At 44.7% G+C, this 21,613-nt stretch overlaps 1 protein-coding gene across 1 annotated transcript; it reads left to right on the top strand.

The window, feature by feature from the left end:
- The first annotated feature begins 1,087 nt into the window (after positions 1-1,087).
- LOC307206004 (intercellular adhesion molecule 2-like) lies at positions 1,088-21,330 on the top strand. Its single transcript, XM_079958799.1, has 6 exons — positions 1,088-1,403; positions 2,486-2,551; positions 4,062-4,319; positions 13,568-13,885; positions 16,499-16,819; positions 18,355-21,330. Exons 2-6 carry the CDS (start codon positions 2,488-2,490, stop codon positions 18,462-18,464), a joined length of 1,071 nt encoding a protein of 356 aa, XP_079814925.1. The 5' UTR covers positions 1,088-1,403; positions 2,486-2,487; the 3' UTR covers positions 18,465-21,330.
- Positions 21,331-21,613: the final 283 nt, after the last annotated feature.

Raw genomic sequence — 21,613 nt, 5'->3', positions numbered from 1 at the left:
CTCAGTTATGTTGTTCTCCCTTGCCTGCTGAGCTGTCAGCCCCCACCCCTCTTTTGGACACCCTCCCTTGTGGGGGGTTCCCTCAGCCTCCTCTCCTCGGAAACCCTCACTCGCATGCTTACTTTCTCCAAGGCCAGGGCCGCTACAACAAACAGCTGCACAAATCTCTGGATTTGTGAGAGACGTGAGAGGGCATCAGAGGAGGGAGGGAAGGAGGGAGGGATGGAGGCCGGTGCTGCCCCCTGCACCCCTGACCAACATTCAAGGTGCCCCTGGGTGCTGAAGGAAGGTGAGGACAGGTGACCCCACCTAGGCCCAAAGTCACCCCCCCCAAAGCAGGCTCAAAGCTTCTCAAAGCTTTTCAAAATCATTTTCTCAGCAGCTAAGCATCAGAAACATTCCGCTCTGCTGTAACAAAAGTAGAGAACAGTCCATTGTTTCTCAGGCCTTTCTCAGGCCTTCTGGCCTTGCTAAAGAACCACATTGCAACTTGCTTTCTGTCCGGGAACCATGCCAGAACAAGAGATGGAAACAGATCTGAACACTCTGAAATCCGCCCCCCCCCCTTTCCTGGGAAGGGCACCAAGAGCCCAAGACAGCTTTCTGTTCATGCTCAGAGGAACTCATGGGGCAGGACTCTGGAAGAAGGAGGAGGGATCTGGAAGGGGTATATATGCTTGTGCACAGGACTGTGAACTTCGTGCATGCTTTTGTGAACTATCACACTTGCTCCTTCTACCAGTTCATGGATGGTAGAAATAAAAGCCTTTTCTCCGAAACTATTCCTTGAGTGTCTGTTGACTCCCACTTCCCTTTCCCAGGCGCAGTATTTTCCCCACCCGAGGGCAAAGCCTCATAAGGCTACAGTGCCAGGGTGCACTGGCTGAAAAGCACTAGAGGAAAGTGAAAATATTAGTCAAATTTGCATACAAAAATGTGTATATTACAAGAAATTTTCATTAAAATGCTCACAATTGTTAATAAGGAATCCTTTTTAAAAACATAATCACAAATGCAAAATGTGGATAACTGAACAGAAGGCGGGGAAAATGAGAAACTGAGATAAAGCAAAATTGATAGATTCAGCTCCTCCCCCAACTCTTTCTCTTACTAAAGGCAGTTGCTTTGGCTAGGCTGTGCCTAGCCTGCTCCTCCAGAATGTTCTTTCTAGGCACTCTTGAGTTTTTCTGACTTATCTTCCTCTAGCAGAAAGGATACAGCGCCCTCAGCCCACCACCAGCCGGAGCCGCCTTATCTTTCCTGCATGTTGCTTGCTCTCCTTATATTCATATAGCTCACCCTGCAGTCTCACAGCAAGGAGAGAACACCAGCCTCACCACCTGCCATTTGTCTTGCTTGGGTGCTCTTTACTCTTCCAGCCCCCTTTGTCACTATCCCGGCAGGTAAGTGAGCCAGCCCCCTCTTGTCACTTCTTGGGCACTGGGAAAAGTGCACAAACCCTGGGATTTCCTCGTCTAGCTAGCCAGAGGTGGGGGTGGATAATGGAAGCCAAACTGCTGCCTTTGACAGAAGCTGCTTGGGGGTCTGGTTTGGCCCATCATTCTGTCAGCCTGGCCAACCTGACACGGCAGTTGTTGAGAATAAAATTGAATAACCTCATGTATATCTTTGAGTTTCATAGAGCAAGGGGAGGAGAGGACATGGTGAAGGAAAAGAAGTAAATCTATGGGATTTGTGTTGCTACTTAATAGAAAAGCAAAGTCAATTGTTTATCTGCTATTTATATATATACCTTACCTCATTGAAAAAGATTACAAAACTGATTAAAAATTAAAATCAATTAAAAAGACAGCAAGAAGTCAAAATGAAAGGAAAGAATTAAGTTAGAATAAGTATGGCTGCAATCACACAAAGGAGAAAGTCCCTTTGAACTTAGTGGGACTTACTTCTATGATTGAAGATGCCCACGCTTGCATTGCAAGTAAGTAAGTAAGTAATGCCCTGCTCTGCTACTCAAAGGGTATTCAGGGTAGCTTCAGACCATGAAAATGCAGAGGGGAAAATAGGTGTCAAAGAGGCAAAAGATCATATTTAAACTGCAGTAATCTAAAGGGAAACAGAAAGCAGCAGCAACAAAACTTTAAACATTACAAGAGTGCTGCAAAAGAAAAAGAAATCAACTTGGAGTGTAAAAAAACCTAGATTGGGATCCTGACAGATCTTCACTGAGAGGATGTTTGAAAAGAGAATTGACAGTACTGGACACAATGGACCCAAAGCGGCTTCATATGCCCCTGATGAGAAAATTGCTGGTTATATATTTATATTTCTTGACATTATCTCATGTACATTCCTAAGCATTTGGGTTGGTGTTGATGACAACTTTACAAACTCATCAATGGATCATTGGGCAATGCTTCTAAACCAGAAGAAGTAAACCAAGGGGAAAACCTTGGATTCCTTTTAAAGGTCGGAGAGAATTCTTTTGGAAGCTAAAACTCTGCTTTTCTCTCTTTCTTAACAGTAATGAGATCCTGGAAGCTCTGCATTGCCTTTCTGTGCTGTGCTGTGACCCTCACGGCATTTCCAGGTTGGTGCTCCGAAACTGGGACTGTACACTCAGCTCAATCCCATTTCAAAGGGCCCCTCCAGAGGAGCTATTTATTCAGCATTTGCAATGATTTGCTTGCACAAAGCTTATTTAGCGGTTATTGATATTCATTCTGATTTGCTGGGAAGTCAAGTTGTACTGCAATGAGCATTTATTCTGATATGCCTGTGGGTTGTTTATAGGGGCCTGTCCACTTTGGGGCATCGTTTAGAGGCTGACTCCCCCCCCCCCCCCCAGTCCACAGCCACACATACAGTGTATGAGGAGCAGCTTAGGTCTTTCCCATCCATAGCAGTAGGCATTCCCTTTTGTGTTTGTCCCTGCCTTCTAATTTGTTGGTTCTGCTATACTATGAAATACAGATGGGGCAGGCACACAGATGGCTGCATGGGCACCATGGTGGGTTAAAAAAACACACAAAAAACTCCACACAGCAAATACACAAAAGTGTACAGTCAGGCCATTTCTGGCACACCATTTTTCATGTACTGTATTTTTCCATGTATAAACCACACCCCCCCCATGTATAACATGACCCCTATTTTGGGGGACTTCAGATAAAGAAATCCCCCATATGCACTATCTGTGTATAAACAACCCCCAATTTTAAACTTGAAAAAATATATACACGGAAAAATACAGTAATTTGTGCAAATAGCTGGTTTTGTGCAAATCTGAGGCGTCAAAAGGGAGAAAACGTATAAGGCCAGAAATATTTATGAGCATGGCTGAAAATGAAAGCAATGTGAAAGCAGCGGGCACTGAAAGGGGAGTAGCAGAAAGTGAAAATTGATTCACCCAAAACACCAAAACAAATCGTCTGTGACTCTCTTTGGTTTGGAGCCTCATTTCTGACGCGCAGCGTAAATTAACAATGCAGAGTTTTTAAGTGAAAGAATAAGAGCTTTATTGAGTTAAAATAAACTTCTTCATAAACAACATGGTTCCAAACAGTTTGACTGAGCTTACATACTGACTCTGCTCACAACTGACTGACTGAAATCATACTGAGAACACAGAGAGAAAATGGCTGCTACTTATAAGGAGAATGTCCCATGTCAGAGTGACTCCCCAATTAGCAGTTAGGCCTGAATAACTTGACTAGGCCCAAATGATTGTGCAGTCCCAGCCCTTCCCAGGCTGCTTGGCTGCTTCTGCTCTCATGTGTCTTTGTCATGTGACAATTTCCCCCGATTTATAGGAAAGACCTGTATCTGGGGAACACCGTGCTGACATCATTCACCCATGCTATGGGGCGTGCTGATGTCCTGCGGTTTGCGCATGTGATGCAAGCATGCCCCGTGGCATGCATGCACAGCTGCAAAGAACTTTGGGGTGTCCTGGCCCTTTAATCAGAAATATGGGGGCCTGGCCCCCCACTCCCCCCTACTCAGTGCCCCTGCTTCCCCCAAACATTTCCTCAACATTTATATACCCTCCCCACTATATTATTGCATTTTCATACAAGTTGTATCTGTTGTGTTTTCAGGGGCTCAGCAGGAGCAGGAGTTTCTGAGGATTTGGCCCATAAAGCCTGTGGTGGAATTTGGAGGCTCCATTGTATTAAACTGCAGTGCCAGTTGCAAGAACATTGCCCTGGAGACCAGCTTAAACAGTGTTCCAGCAGGGGAGGGTCCTACTTGGAGAGCCTTCAGCCTCACCAACGTCAGCAGCTGGGAACCAAAACCACAGTGTTATGCTACATGTCAAAGTAATACATTTCAGGAAGCAGCCATCACCGTTTACCGTAAGTCATATTTTAGACTGCCTTGGAATAATCATTCAGCTCACCTTGAAGGAAAGTGGAGCTTACTCAGTGGAACACAGGGAGGGGTTTCCTCTGCTTAGAGCCACAGATTCAAATTCAGCAGGAATCCAGACAAGAAAGTGGTTGAATGTGCACCCCACCGGCAGGGAAGTCTTTCTTTTTCCAACAGCCCTTTGAGAACTGACTGCTTTTATTGAAAGGGCTGGTGCTGTGCTGCTTTTATGGTAACTATTGGCATGTTTTAAACAGATTTCATATAGTTATATCGTTTTAATTTTACCAATATTCAGTTGTATTTTAATAATGGACTTTTTAATGGTTCTTGTTCTTATCTGTAAGCTGTCATGAGTCCTGTCAAGGAAAATAAAAAATACAGATTCAGACCTTGGGCCCATCCAGCCCAGCACTGTAACTGAGAGCAGATTCCCCAAGATGCCTGGCAGATATATTAACTGCACAAAAGCGCTTGGTTAAAATGAAATGAACACAGGACACAGGAAACTGCCTCATGCCAAGTCAGACCATTGGCGCCCACCTGGCTCCTAGAGTGTATTGTCTGCACTCTCCGGAGTTTCAGGTAGGGGACATTCCCAGCTCCACCTCCGCCAGCCCAGTTTAGCCCTAAAACAACGTTGTGAACTCCCCTGAGATCGGCAGATGAAGGGCGGTATACCAAACAAACAAAGACAGATGATGATGATAATCCTAAAACAGAAATAGCTTTTAGGAGATGCACGGATTCTGACTTTGTTGAAGGAAAGAGTTCCACATTGAAAGACAACCAGTAGGAAAACCTTCCCCTGCAAAGCCCATCTAGTCTGGTTTGGGCACCCATCAAGGAAGTCTGGCTTCAGGGACTTGAAGTGATAACATTTGTGATGGAAGCAAACAAAGCAAATTTCCATTTCCCCGTTATTTGTGCATGTCAGGCTGCTGTTTTGCATAATTCAGCTGATTATTTTGCAGAATGTACATACAGGAGCTCTGTCTCTTGTGTGCATCCTGAAGGAGTTGGACACTAAATGCCCCATGATCTCTGGATGGAGGGGTGGTGGTGAAGTATGCCTAAACATGACAAGACCAGCAGGCCCTTGATCCAGCTTTGCGCTCCTTTCCTCAGGTAGCACAGGTCCAAAAGCCCACAAAAGATCAAAACAAGAGCAAGTCCTCTTCAGTGACTTCTTGCTCGCCTTGCGTTCTGCTGAGGTCCTCTCACGACAGCAAGCACAGGGCCCCAGAGTTCGTTCTGGTCCCAGCAGACTTAGTGGATTGGTGACAGCCTCTTTCCAGCTCCTGAGACCCTTGGTGCCAGAGCAGCCTTTCCCCAGGCTATGGGACTCCAGGAGGGACAGGTCCAGTGGACCCCCTTGAGTGGTGCTACTTGTGCCGGGGCCACAGTAGTCTCTCCGCTGGTGGTGGGGGCAGGAGACGCCTCTTGGCAGAGCCCCCTGTCCCTTGCTGCTGGCCGGGGAAGGGACTTCCCTCAGCCAGCCAGCCAGCCTCTGTCTCTCTCAACCTCTCCATTTGTCCAGACGGAAGCAGCTCTTTGGCCAGGCTGCTGCGCTGGGAGTCTCCCCTTCTTGCTGGAAGGAGACCAATTTCTTGACTTTAAGAAAGCCGACTTCATAAAACTTAGGGAAGTGCTGGGTGAGATCCCATGGACAGTAATACTAAAAGGAAAGGGAGTTCAAGATGGCTGGGAGTTTGTTAAAAGGGAGATAGTAAAAGCACAACTTCAGGCAATACCAATGAGACGGAAACATGGAAGGTGCCTAAAGAAGCCAGGGTGGCTATCTAAAGAACTTTTAACTGAGTTAAGCTTAAAAAAGGATGTGTACAAAAAATGGAAAAGGGGGGAAACCACCAAAGAGGAATTCAAACAAATAGCCAGCACGTGTAGACACAAAGTCAGAAAAGCTAAAGCACAGAATGAACTCAGGATTGAATGAATATAAAATCAAAGCTTTTGCCGATGATATTGTACTAACTCTTCAAGATCCAAAGCATAGCGTAAAAGAAGCTCTACAAAAATTTGAAGAATTTGACACTGTATCAGGACTCAAGGTTAATAAGAACAAAACTAAGATGTTGGTTAAAAATTTAACTAAGGAAGAAACGGTAGATCTAGAGCAAAGGGTGGGAATAATGACGGTAAAAAAGGTAAAATACCTTGGGGTATGGATTACGGCTAAAAATATTAACCTGTTTAAAGATAATTACGAGACCACCTGGAAAAACATTAAGAAAAATTTGGAAATTTGGGACAGAATGAGACTATCCTTCTTAGGAAGGATAGCAGTTGTAAAAATGAATGTTCTACCCAGAATGTTGTTTTTATTTCAAACCATCCCGGTACTCAAAGGTCTAAAGCAATGTAAAGAATGGCAGAGAACTCTGGCGAAATACATCTGGCAGGGAAAAAGACCACGAATTAAAATGAAAATATTAGTAGATAAAAAGGAAAGAGGGGGCTTTTCCCTACCGGATTTGAGTCTGTACTATGAAGCGGCATGTTTATTGTGGTTAAAAGATTGGATAAGATTGGAAAATAGAGAATTACTAGATCTGGAGGGCTTCGACAACAGGTTCGGGTGGCACTCGTACCTGTGGTACGGAAAAGTGAAGGCACACAGGGGCTTCCTAAACCATATCTTTAGGGGTCCAATACTCCAGGTATGGGAAAGGAATAAAAATCTTTTGGAAAGGAAGACTCTCTGGTGGATTTCACCAATAGAGGTGTCGACTATTAAGAAAACTAATATGGAAGAGAAGAATGCCACTTATGAAGAACTTATAATCAAATCAGAACAAGGCTTGAAACTTAGACCATATGAGGAGATAAAAATTTTTTTCACAAGTTGGTTACAATACCACCAGGTGAATGGTTTGTTAACTGAAGACAAAAAGAAATCAGGATTTGAAGATAAAAAATCTAGGTTTAATGTGGAGGTAATAGAGGGAAAGAGTAAAGTATTGTCTAGGATATACGACATACTACTGGAGTGGTACACTAAAGATGAGGAGGTGAAGGAGGCAATGACAAAGTGGGCGATAGACGTGGGTTATAACATTGATTTTGAAAGGTGGTTAGAATTATGGAATAACAATACAAAGTTTACGGCGTGTATGGCATTGAGGGAAAATATGTGGAAGATGATATATAGGTGGTATCATACACTGGTGAAATTAGCTAAAATCTACAGGTTAAAGAATAAAAGATGCTGGAAATGTGGGGAAGCAGAAGGCGATTTCTACCACATGTGGTGGCTATGTAATAAAGTGAAAAGATTTTGGGAACTAATATATAATGAACTTAAAAAAATTCTCAAATATACTTTTCCAAAAAAACCTGAAGCCTTTCTGCTAGGAATGTTGGGTAAAGAGATTAAAAAAGAAGACAAGAGTATATTCCTCTATGCCACCACAGCCGCAAGAATTATGCTGGCACAAAACTGGAAAATGGAAACCATACCTAGTATAAGTGATTGGCAGGTTAAAATGGTGGAATACGCCGAACTTGCTAGATTAACGGGTAGAATACGAGACCAAGATGAGCAAAAATTTCATAAAAAATGGAGTAAATACTGGAAATATATTGAAAATAAACTGTAGAAGACACTGGTGGGGCTGGATTAACTCTAACAGAGAATGTCTAATATTTAAGACTAAGAGAAAATATGTGAATGTAGGATTATTTGATACTTACCAATAGGGTGGAGGGAAGTCCAGGACTAAATAAAGGTCTTTTTTTTCTCTTCCTTTTTTTTGTATAAACAGAGGAAGAGATAAGTGTATCATGTAAACGAATAATAATTTATTTATATGTATGTTTACACGTTTAGTGATATGATGATTTGTACAGTGCATATTTATATAGACATGTGTATTTCTAAAGTTTGAATAAAAAGTATTAAAAAAAAAGAAAAAAGAAAACAATGCCCGACCTGAAGAATTTGGAGCAAATGATTCAGCAGAGGAAACACAGCCCAGAATAACTAAGGAGATAGTACAAGAATACTTGGCTAGTTTAGATGTATTCAAGTCTCCAGGGCCAGATGAACTGCATCCAAGAGTATTAAAAGAAGTGGCAGATGTGATCTCAGAACCACTGGCAGTCATCTTTGAAAATTCCTGGAGAACAGGCGAAGTCCTGGCAGACTGGAGGAGGGCAAATGTTGTCCCTATTTTCAAAAAGGGGAAAAGAGAGGACCCAAATAATTACCGCCCAGTCAGTCTGACATCAATACCAGGGAAGATTCTGGAGCAGATCATTAAGCAAACAGTCTGTGAGCACCTAGAAAGGAATACTGTGATCACCAATAGTCAGCATGGATTTCTGAAAAATAAGTCATGTCAGACTAACCTGATCTTGTTTTTTGACAGAATTACAAGCCTGGTAGATGAAGGGAACGCAGTGGATGTAGCCTACCTTGATTTCAGCAAGGCATTTGACAAGGTGCCCCATGATATTCTTGTAAAGAAGCTGGTAAAATGCGGTCTTGACTATGCTACCACTCAGTGGATTTGTAACTGGCTGACTGACCGAACCCAAAGGGTGCTCATCAATGGTTCCTCTTCATCCTGGAGAAGAGTGACTAGTGGGGTGCCACAGGGTTCTGTCTTGGGCCCGGTCCTATTCAACATCTTTATCAACGACTTGGATGATGGACTCAAGGGCATCCTGATCAAATTTGCAGATGACACCAAACTGGGAGGGGTGGCTAACACCCCAGAGGACAGGATCACACTTCAAAACGACCTTGACAGATTAGAGAACTGGGCCAAAACAAACAAGATGAATTTTAACAGGGAGAAATGTAAAGTATTGCACTTGGGCAAAAAAAATGAGAGGCACAAATACAAGATGGGTGACACCTGGCTTGAGAGCAGTACATGTGAAAAGGATCTAGGAGTCTTGATTGACCACAAACTTGACATGAGCCAACAGTGTGACGCGGCAGCTAAAAAAGCCAATGCAATTCTGGGCTACATCAATAGGAGTATTGCATCTAGATCAAGGGAAGTAATAGTGCCACTGTATTCTGCTCTGGTCAGACCTCACCTGGAGTACTGTGTCCAGTTCTGGGCACCACAGTTCAAGAAGGACACTGACAAACTGGAACGTGTCCTGAGGAGGGCAACCAAAATGGTCAAAGGCCTGGAAACGATGCCTTATGAAGAACGGCTAAGGGAGCTGGGCATGTTTAGCCTGGAGAAGAGGAGGTTAAGGGGTGATATGATGGCCATGTTCAAATATATAAAAGGATGCACATAGAGGAGGGAGAAAGGTTGTTTTCTGCTGCTCCAGAGAAGCGGACACGGAGCAATGGTTCCAAACTACAAGAAAAAAGATTCCACCTAAACATTAGGAAGAACTTCCTGACAGTAAGAGCTGTTTGACAGTGGAATTTGCTGCCAAGGAGTGTGGTGGATTTTCCTTCTTTGGAGGTCTTTAAGCAGAGGCTTGACAACCATATGTCAGGAGTGCTCTGATGGTGTTTCCTGCTTGGCAGGGGGTGGGACTCGATGGCCCTTGTGGTCTCTTCCAACTCTATGATTCTATGATTCTATTTCTCCTGGCTCAGCCTTAGCCCTCCGGTTAGCTCCTGTCTGAATGCTCTCCCAAGACACTCCACACTGTCTTCCAGGCTAAGCCAAAAGACTCATTTCTCTCGCTGTAGATAATTTCCTCAGAGTGGATGTTACACACATTGAGCAGAATCAACTCAACAACTCTCCCTCCCAAAACTGTCCCTGAAAATTCTATCTCTAGCTTTATCTCTATGCATAGGCCTAGCCAAGGGAGGGCAAGAGGAAATCAAAGAAAACAAGAGAAATGCTTAACTAACTGACCAAAACCCAGGTCTCTATCTCTAGCTCAACACTTCCTCAGAAACTGCTCTTTTTATTCTCCCTCCCCTCTGGCTGGCTATCTTGGTAGCCAATCAGAGAGAGGCTCTCGCCCTCTGGTGGAATTCTGCGGGACTGCATGCCCGGACTCTGCTCTGGCTCTGCTGTCCGTCCCAAGAGGCCTGGTGTGAGGGGTGGGGTGCAGGTATACCAGAGAAGGATGTCAAAGGTGCCAGAGTGATCAGTTGCAGAGCTTTGTAAAGAAAGGTATAGACTGACTTCCGGGTCAGCGCCTCCGGCAATGGCAGAGCTCCTCCGAACGGGAGGAACTTCCTCCGTGAAAAGTAGGGTCTGAACCGCCACAGCAAAGGCGGAGACCCACTGAAATCACAGGTGGAAGAAGCCTGTGAACTTGGGATTCGGCTGGCACCCTTTGCGCCTCCCCTACTCGCGGGGAAACCCTGTTCTGGGGATCCGGAGCGACATGGGGTGAGCGGCGCGGTGCTTTGAATCGACCGCTTCTTTCACGGAGTGAAGCTGCATTGCTGCTGCCGGAGAGCGCTGACTTTTTCCTGTGGACAATTGGACTTTAAACAACAACCCGTGAGTAGTACAGAAAATTGGATTTTAAAATACCTTAATTTGACACCGAACGGGGAAGCTTCAAAACAGGAAGTCCGCCTTCCCCTTTTGTAAATAGACTGAAGCAAAGAGCTTGGAAGTTAAGGTCTTGGAAGCCTTATGTAAAGGATTAAACTTCCATCGATTGAAATTATTAGACCCCCCTTGGAAACAGGAGAAGAGGGGGGAAATTTTGGACCGTGTATCCTGCAGGAGAGAGTGATTAAAATTAAATTCCCACTGCTCTGAACCTGGGAACGGACTGACAGTGATTGACGTTTTGGGAGAGTTCATTGACAGCGAAGAGAATGGATGTTGACAGTCGGTTGAATAAGAGAAATATATTGTTTCCATTGTCCGCTTCTGCGTTTATAAGGGAGGAAACGTAACTGAAAATTGAAACCAACTTTACTTTTTGAACTTTCTTTGAAAGGATTGATACAAGTGGAGACTGTTTCCCTCTAGAGGGAGCTTTTGAAACTGTTACAAGAGTGGAGCTGGGAAATCTCCAGCTGCTTGATAAGAAGTGTGGGAACTAGAGATTGACCTTGGACATTCGAGAAGGTCGACAGGTGAAGCCTTAGTAACTGCATTTTGCAAGACAAATTATCTGCTAGAACAGCTTCATAAAAAATTGGATGTTATGATTACTAAAACTGACTTTTTGGGACCAAAAGTGAGCACCAATACAGAAATTACTCAGGATTTGACACAGGAATCTATTTTAGCAGGACAAATTGCTGAAAAGGAGAAGGAGAAAGTTGCTGTTGTCGAACCTAAAGCAATACAAGGGGGAGCTTTAGTTTTACAGTGGCAAATCGAAGACTATAAGTTGAGGCCCTTTATGATTGAAACTAGAAAAAGTCAGACTTTGAAGATCGGAGCCTGGCCTGGACTGGAAAAGGAAAGTTGGAAAGATCCCTCTATGCAGGGATTAACTGACTTTTGGAATATGGACTTGAGTCAGGAGGAGATTGGAGCTCGGGGGGCCTTTGGAGTTGGAGGAATTTCAAAATATGCCCTGAAATACTTTATGGATCCTAGCTTTAATTGTGGAAATTTGGCTGACCTGTCGAGAGGGAATGGAGGTGTCGTTGGATTGGAGTTTCCCCGAGATCTGCTCTTTAGCATCAAAGAATATGAAGAAGAACTGCAGAAGGGATGTGGAAAAGAGTTAAGAGCCTCGGACATAAGATCTCCAGGTTGATGGACTGTATGGAGTGGACGGAAGTGTCTGTCAGAGCCCGAGACCGGGGAGAGGAGATGGTGGAAGAAGATTGGAAGATTTAAAGTCTATATATAGAAATATTGTAAAATTAATGAGTGACAGGAAAATGTTGGAATGAATTTTTATGGCCTTAGTAGAAATGCTATAAGGAGTTAAGTTTAAATAAGTATATCAATTTTAATGGAAATAAGATTAAAAATATGTTAAGACATTTATATGATAGAAAATGGAGAAAGATGGAAAGGAATTGCTAAAACAATTAATGGAAGTGGAATACAAAGAGGGAGGTGAAAGGAGGTCGATGATATAAGGGAATGAAAGTTAGAATATGGAAAAGGAATGATGTATGTTTTTAAATTGTTTTTGTTTTGTTTTGTTTAGTTTATTATGTTGGGTGAGGTGTTGAGGTTGTGTTTTGTATATTGTACAGTGGTGCCTCGCAAGACGAAAAGAATCCGTTCCGCGATTCTCTTCGTCTAGCGGTTTTTTCGTCTTGCGAAGCAAGCCCATTGACGGCTTAGCGGATTAGAGCTATTAGCGGATTAGCGGCTTTTAGCGACTTTTAGCGGCTTAGCGGATAAGCGGCTTAGCGGCTTAGAAAAAGGGGGGGGAAAGGGGGGAAAAACCCACAGGAACTCGCAAGACATTTTCGTCTTGCGAAGCAAGCCCATAGGAAATTCGTTTTGCGAAGCACCTCCAAAACGGAAAACTCTTTTGTCTAGCGAGTTTTCCGTCTTGTGAGGCATTCGTCTTGCGGGGCACCACTGTATTGTATTGTTTTATTTTTTCTTGTTCTTGTTCTTTTTTTTTTTTTTTGCTTCTCTCTTTTCTTTCTTTTTCCTTTTTAAAAAAAGCAATAAATATTATTTAAAAAAAGAGAGAAAGGTATAGACTTACTGTGAATCAGCCTGCCAGTTTCCCAAGCCTTTGCAGATATGGGACAGACACCACAGCAGAGAGATGGCTTGTCTGTGCCCAAGCAAAGGTGCATAACATTCTTCATACACAAAGCAGCATTTGTCACTTTGCCTAAGGCTTCCCATTGCTTCACCTGCCCAGATGAGGGCATAGGTGGCAAATACCCAAGTCTGACAGATAGTTCCCCTTCCTGGGCTCAGAGCCCAGTATCCCAAGCCCACAGGTAAGGACAGCATCACAGCAAAGCCATTTAGCCTATATCAAAGCAAGTGAATATAAGCATAAATCAGCTCACTGCTACAACAACCACCAGCTAATTGTGGGGTTATCTTGACTACCAAGTTGGTGTTAGCAAAGCTTCTGGAACAGTTCACCTTTGGTTCAACACGCTTTGCAAAGGAGGAAGCTGGAAGTGGGCTGAGAGGGGCTGCCTCATGACCTCATGGGCCTCATCCTTAAGGCCTGGGCACACCACCCTCTGTCCTGGGGGCATGCAGGAAGAATTATTTCCAGAGGAGACACAGAGGGGCAGAACCTTCACCCTTATGTTCTTCTGCCCCTCTAAAATAGATAAACAAATGAAGAGTTGTCACTTTTTATTCTGTTCCAGGAGCTCCGGAGCGCGTGGTGTTGGATCCGCTGCCAGAGGTGGAGGTGGGTAAGGAATATAATGTGACTTGTCGAGTTTTCGATGTTGCCCCCATCCGGAACCTCACCGTGACCTTGTATAAAGGGGAGAAGAGGCTGTATGTGGAGACCTTTGAGGACCACAGGAATCCTGAAGCCGGCAGTGTTGTGGTGACAAGCAACAGCATCACCACTCAGCAGAATGGCCACGGAAAGGAAGTCACCTGCCGTGCAGCTCTGGACCTGAGGCCGGAAGGGCCCTTCTTGGAAAAGGCATCAAATAATCAAAGTAGAGTGGCATGTAAGTGGCTGTACCAGGGAAAGTTTGGGGCATGGTGGCTATGGCAGCACAAGTGTCTGGTTTTGAGGAGTTAAGGGCTTATCCACACTTTCCTCTTGTCCTGCTGCTTTTCCCCAGGGAAACCACTCTTTAGTGCTCAATTGGAGCAAACGGCGATTCAGGTTTTCCCCAGATTTCCATTTGTTCCAATTTATCGCTAAAGAGTGGGTTATCCCTGGGAATGGAACGGGGCAAGAGGAAAACCTTTTGGGCCCGTACATTTTTAGATGTGGGACATGCAGAAGTCTGTACAAGCACAGGTTTTTGTGAAGCTTACTGGGCCTCTACAACCTACCTAGCCTCGTCTCAATGTTGTATCTGAGGACTAATCCACACTTCCGCTTGTCTTGCTGCTTTTCCCTGGAGAAAACTGTTCTTTCACATTCAGTTGGAGCAAATGGCAATTTGGGATTTCTCTGGATTGATGTTTGCTCTGATTTAGAGCTGAAGAGCAAATTTTCCTTAGGAAGGGTGTGGAGAAACTGACAAGTCTCCTAGAGATCCATGGTCTCTAGGAACAGAACAAGCAGAAGTGTGGGTGAGCCTGAGAGTACCTTTTCTCCCCCTCTGGGAGCCAGTGTGGTGTAGTGGTTAAGAGCAATAGACTCACAATCTGGGGAACCGGGTTCGTGTCTCTGCTCCTCCACATGCAGCTGCTGGGTGACCTTGGGCCAGTCACACTTGTTTGAAGTCTCTCAGCCCCACTCACCTCACAGAGTGTTTGTTGTGGGGGAGGAAGGGAAAGGAGAATGTTAGCCGCTTTGAGACTCCTGAAGGGGAGTGATAAAGCGGGATATCAAATCCAAACTCTTCTTCTTCTTCTTCTCTCACCACCCAGTCAGAAGCTGCACCGGGGGGGGGGGGGGATGAGAGCCACCTTTTTTTTTAAAAAAAAAAAGTGTCCCTCTACACTCTCATACATGGGACTTGATATAGATATTGTTACAGAGGCAATCCCTTCTGAGCGGTAGCAAGATCCCAGAGGTCCTGGCACTTAACCAGGGTTGCATTTCTGTTGAGAAATTAAGGCACAGCGGAGATAAGTGTCTTTACGATATATGGTTCATTGTACACATATTCGCAACCTGAGTCTTGATGGAGGGAGAGTTCACAGCATTCTCCTTCCCAGCAGCACAGCAGCAGTGGATTCAGAGGAATCCTAAGCACCATCCCCTCATCCCTCTGCCACAGCCAGCTGGCTGCTGCCCTTCCGTCCCTGCATGGAGCTCTGCCCATTCCCTCCCCTTCTTCCCACAAACCCTTCCTCCCAAAATCTCTGTTGGAAAAGGACACCCTCTGCCCCCGTTTACCCTGGCAACCTTCACCTCTCAATTCTTCTGCTTCTGCCCACTTCTCATCTGCATGGTCCGTTGATCTTAATGGCCTGCCACTTACCGTAGTTCTCCTTGTGCTTATTTTAATGGCATCTCTTTTTGCAATCTCCTGAACAAGAGAACTGATTTAGCCTTTATTTCCACTGGCCTGGCATCTTCCCTTCATACTCCAAAAATCAGCTAAATTTACTACATTTAGGATTATGAGGAATCTGCCCCCTGCCCCAAAATCATAACATTTTAAAGCTATAGGCAGGGGTGGGGGTACCTCAGGTCTGGAGACTAATGCCCCCCCACCCCAGCCTCACTTTTCTGACCCTCAGGGTGACCCCACCCATGCCATGTCCCTCTCAGACTCCTCCCTGCATCCTCCTGGAGGAATCTGTCCTTGAACTATGACAATGTCTGTCACTTGCCTGGAGGGTGGATGAAGAGGTGTGCTTGCGGTTTGTATGTGTGTGGAAACCTCTGGCGTTTGCAGGCTTCAGATGTAGCCACCTCTGCAAGGGTAAGAGTCACAGTCGTTGCTCAGCTCACTTTTGCCTCTGGCTCACCACCGCCATGTGGCCCTTGGAAGATTAGGCAGTGCTCTCCTTGGGCCACATGCCTGCTGTTGGTAAATATTTATAATAAATGGACAAATCAGTCTATTTCTGCCCCATGTCAGTTTCGTACATGCCTACTCACAAACCTGTTCTGTCCCATTTTCATATTAATCTATAATTTTAAACAAAACAATCAGTATGAAAATTAGCATTTAAATACAGGTTTTTTCTCCCCCAAAATGGCAATTCTAAATGTATTTTCTGCCCTACAATACTAGTTTTAACATTTATTTTCATAATGTTTTTGAACTAAGAATTGCACCAGCACATTTGGAAGGTGGCAATCTGCACAAAGCATATTCTGGGAGGTGCAGATTAGGTCAATTTGTACAGTGATTCAAATTTGTTTGCTAAAAACCATTGGCCATCACAAACCTGCAAACCATCAGGCGAGAGATCCTTTAAAAAATAGAAAGCTTAGATGATCTTCAGCACATGCACATTGTCCCCCATGGGTCTGATGAGGATGGTGTAGTCAAACACTAACAAGTTCAGTGTGAATCAAGGATGGCACTGCCAAGAGGCATTTGACGCATTCATATCTTGGCAGTGCAGTGGACAGAGAAGAGGAACATGGAAACCCAGTGGGCTGCCTGGCAATCTTAATGTTTCCCTTGCTTTATGTGTTATTTCAGACCCTCCAGAGCAGGTGATCATGGAGCTCCAGAAGTCTTCCACAGGCCAAAGCTGGCACTATAACCTGAAATGCCACATTGTAAGAGTGGCCCCCCTCAGCAAGCTCACAGTGACCTTCTTCAAAGGGGCAGAGAGGCTACATTCACAGAAACTCTGGAACTATACCAGGCCTGAGCGTGCCAACGTTACAGTCACCCACCCCATCACCCTGGGACCGTGGGACCATGGGAAGGCGGCTAACTGTCACGTGATGCTGAATTTCAGCCCCCACAAAAAGCCCTTCACTGCTGCATCCCACAAGGTGGCACTCAGGACAGCTGGTGAGTTTGTAGGCATAACGTGCTCTGAGTCACCTTTTTAACAAACCAACCAGCCACTGTTTTATATGAATCAATGCTTCAGCTCAGGGCTTGCAACATTTAAGTGAGTTTCTCCAGTTTGGGATTGTGCAGCTTCAATCTCACCATAATGTATAAGAACCATTGTCCTCAAGTAGCATAAGTGCATAGCTACCACAGATAATTTAAACGCACAAACAAATAAAAATACATTGATGAGAGAACAGATTCCTTCCTAACCAACCAGCCTTCTCCAGCTTTGCAAGTGTTTTGGACTACATCAGCCCCCCCCCCCCCCCCAGTTGAGGCTGATGGGAACTGTAGTCCAAAATAGCTAGAGAGTGCCAGGTTGAGGGAGGCTGCTCATCTACTGTCTTCTCCCTTCTCTGAGTGGCAAGGGCAAGTGAGTGGGCACAGTTCAGGTAAAGAGTTGCAGCGTAAGGTTTCACTCATGTGTCTAAAGTGCCTTATATGTCCAGCATGCTCTGTAATTACTATTCAGACTGGCAGCCACTCTCCAGCATCTTACCCACCCTTGCCTGCCCTCCACACTTTCCAAGGCACAGCTCCATGTCCAAGCACTCTTTGTGTGTGTGTGTGTTTTGCTCCAGAGCTTTCCTCTCCTCCGAGGGCCTTCTGGCAGTTCCCTCACTGTGAGAAGCGAAGTTACAGGGAACCAGGCAAAGGGGCTTCTCGGTGGTGGCACCTGCCCTGTGGAATGCCCTCCCTTCAGATGCCTAGGAAATTAAGAACTACACAATTTTTAGAAGACATCTGAAGGCAGCCCTGTATCGGGAAGTTTTTAATGTTTGATGCTTTATTATGTTTTATATATTCTGTAAGCCGCCCAGATGGGCGGGGTATAAATAATAAAATTTGTATTAGTATTCCCTGTGAAAACCCACTCTTTAAAGCTAAATCAGAGTAAATGGCAATCTGGGGCAAATCTGAATTGCCCTTTGTTGTGCTTCAGCTTTAAAGAGCAGATTTTTGCAGGGCAACCTCCAAAGTACAATATAACTTTTCAGGTACTGAAAGTTGATGCTGACATATAATCAGATATGCCCATTCAGCAATAACATTCTCTAAATTCACTGCATGTTCAGAGCTAATTTTGTGGGACATAAAGTGACATTGAATTTACTGTTTGAGAACTGTGATCCCAAATTTGTTGAACACAGTGAAATTGAAGCATTCAATTTGCTCATTAATGTTCCGGAGATCCTTGGCCTAAGTTGGGCAATATGATGAATGTTTGTGTTTTTTCTCTCCCTTGGATCTAGATCAGAGGTGGGGAACCTTTGGCCCTCCAGATGTTGTTGGACTACAACTCCCATCAACCTTCTCTCTTGGTCATGCTGGCTGGGGTTGATGGGAGATGCATTTCAGCAACATCTGCAGGGCCACAGGCTCCCCACTGCTGATTTAGTTTGCCTGTTACCTTTGCTGATGTTTAGGGACATTGCCTGTCCCGCCTCCCTGCTTTCCTCTTCTCTTACATTTCTTCTCACTTTCAGAATCCTGCACAGCTATAGTTGTAGCTGCTTCTTCTATAGCCATGCTATCTCTCCTGCTGGTGGGCATTCTCGTCTACTATCTGGTCTGGGTGCCTGCAGCTTCTAAATAGAAGCCAGGAGGGCAGAACAAATGTCAAGCTAAGTAAGTCGAAAAAGCTTTGTCACAGAGATAAAGACGACCGCACAACTTGTGTTTTATGAACATCCAATACAGAAGCAATGAGCTATGAGTCATAAAGCAACTATGAAGCATTTTGTACATGGAAAAGTACTGTGAACCTTTTTTTAAAAAAAGTAACACAAGCCGGAATCACAATCATAGAATCATAGAATCATAGAGTTGGAAGAGACCACAAGGGCCATTGAGTCCAACCCCCTGCCAAGCAGGAAACAATCAGACTTGGTCTTGAGCCTGACACCCAGGGGAGGTGGGGAGAGGCATGTTGTCAGGCCAATAGCCTTATTTCCCTCCACTGCTCTCTTCCTTCTCCTGGAGGTGCACCAATCAGATGTCCAAGTGGCAGTAGCTGTCTGGATGATGTGCCACCCATTCATTGTTTTTAAGGACCTCTCATATATTTCAGAAGCTTTGTCTACAACCAGCTACACAAATATGAGACGGGGAATGCCTGGCTTGCCGATAGAATTGTAGAGTTGGAAGGGACCCCCAGGGTCATCTAGTCCAGCCCCCTGCAATGCAGAAATCTCAACTAAAGCATCCATGACAGGTGACCATCCAGCCTCTGCTTAAAAACCTCCAAGGACGGAGAGTCCACCGCCTCCCGAGGGAGTCCATTCCATGGTTGAACAGCTCTTACTGTCAGAAACTTTTTCCTGATGTTTAGTCAGAATCTCATTTCTTGCAACTTGAAACCATTGTTTCAAGTCCTGCCCTCCAGAGCAGGAGAAAACAAGCTTGTTCCATGCGACAGACCTCGAGATGTTGGAAGATGGCTATCATATCTCCTCTCAATCTCCCCTTTTCCAGGCTAAACACATCCAGCTCCTCCAACTGTTCCTCATCAGGCTTGGTTTCCAGACTCTTGATCATCTTGGTTGCCCTCCTCTGCACACCTTCCAGCTGGTCAACATCCTCCTTAAACTCTGGTGCACAGTTGTCACCAACTGACACTGAGTCACTTTGATAGGGAAAGTTTGAGCTCAAATGCATACCAATGAAAGAAAAACAAAAAGGGCATTTTTTTCCTTGAGGGGGGAAAGGTTCTCCTTTAGAGCACCTTTGTGCATTGCATCCAAGTGAAGAAACAAGAAAAGTGCAGTGAAGCTTTTTCTGTCCTATTTGTCTTGCCCCACTGCTACAGTGCATGACTGCGACTCAGTCGTGTTAAAGGGGAACAAGTCTATATTTGTGGTTTTCCTTCATTTGTTTTATTGCCGCCCTTCACCATAAGGTCCCTGGGCAGCAATTTAGCAGGTCAGACTAGGATACAGCTGCTATCACCAGAACCTCCTTTACACTCAGGCAGACCTGTGCAGAGCTTGTCTGAGACCGGGGGCAGGAGATGTCACCACCTAATCTGATCTAGGTACACAGTAACACTGTCGAAGCCTTGCAGTGCATTTTGCCCATTAAGTCCGTGGTCAGCTGGGGTGTTCTGGCATGGGGCGTTCTTGCCATGACAGCGTAAGTTTGGCAGGGCTCCTCAGCTGCCTTCATCCTCCAAGGCCTGGGGCAAGCGAAGCTGGCTGTCCCCACCTCTCTGCACAAGCCTGAACTCGGGATCCCAGGTGGTTTGCTAGCTTCTTAAAAGTCTGGACAAGTGTGCTCCATGCAAGGGCAGGCCAAATCATGATGTGGCGGAAGGACTTGCCTCCAAACACCAGATCTGGGATGCAGTTTGCTCTTCCACCTCATGCTGCAGCACGTCTTGCTCCAAGCTCATGCAAGCAAGCCAAGGCACATGCCACATTCTTTCTGAAAAATATCAACTTCCAACTCTCAAAGGTGTGTTACTGCTTCACCCCTCTCCATGCAAGTACAAGACGAAGATAACAGAGCCAAGGTTATGCAGTACCTTTATTGGAAGATTTTGATCAGTGTCCACAGGTCAGTGAGACCACCATTTTAAAATTTTATTTTATTGTTACATTTATACCTCACCTTTGCTCCAAGGAGTCTAGAGAAGGACCATGTATGACAATACATGGTCCTTCCCTTCCCCATTTTATCCTTGCATTTTATCCCTGTAAGTTAGATTAAGCTAAAAAAAAGTGACTGCCCCAAGGTCACCCAGGGAGTTTCATGGCTGAGTGAGGATCTGAACCCTGGTCTCTCAGTTCCTGGTCGAACACTCTAACCACTACACCACACCTAAGAATTGTGGCACCCCACCATCCACTGGAGCTATGTATGACAAATACATTTGATCTTAAACAGCTTTTTCTCAGCTGGAACTCACCGAAACTCAGTTCTGGCACCTTTCAGGTAGGCGCCATTGCCCTGGTAAGAGAACAAGGGAGGTGTTCATGGTGGGTTCTGGCACCTCTTTTTCTAGAAACAGCACTGATCTTGAACATAAATGAGTGGGAATGTAGGAACCTATGTAGGAAAAGCTTTTTTAAAAAATTTGTGAGTTTTTGTGGGTTTTTTGCATATTACAGAATTATTTTGTATAAAGTGTTTCAGTGTAGAATTAGCACAAAATCTACATGCTCCTCATCACTTCTGAGAGTCTTCCATTCGGGTGGATTCTTGAAGACTCAGATTGGGTACAGTTTCTCAGTATGTGTGTAATATATGTTCTTGCACTGAAAAACCTGTTCATGTGTTCTACACATGGGTTCCACTCATCCCTGTGTTGAATTATTCTTAGCCATAAGGGTCCTTTTCAAAGAAAGGGGGAAGATATATCAATATCCCACTCTGAAATGCCGCAAGGTGAATTCTGCACCTCTATGAAGCATCTTGAATGTTATTGAAGATGGTGTAAAAAGCAAATAGACAACTTTGGATCTCATATGTCTGCTTGTTTTGCTTTTTCAGATAGGTGTGGTATATCAGGACTGTGGCAGTATTTAACACTTTGCTTCTCCACAATCTTGATCCAATTCACGGGAGAGTGGGTGCTCACCTGCAAATCTATTTATTTGTTTGTTTTTAAAAACCTGACAAACCTTAAATACCCGAATAATATCATTTCTAGTTTGGTGGGCCCTCACTTATCAGGAGTACCTAGGCAAACAGTATGGGCAGGTAGGAGGAGAATGTGATACAAGGAGTAGGAAGAGCGTGGATTAC

Source organism: Podarcis cretensis, assembly GCF_951804945.1.
Source record: "Podarcis cretensis genome assembly, chromosome: 17".
In the NCBI taxonomy this organism is placed as follows: domain Eukaryota; kingdom Metazoa; phylum Chordata; class Lepidosauria; order Squamata; family Lacertidae; genus Podarcis; species Podarcis cretensis.
Note: the sequence above shows the minus strand (reverse complement) of the source record. Positions and strands in the feature narration are given on the sequence as shown.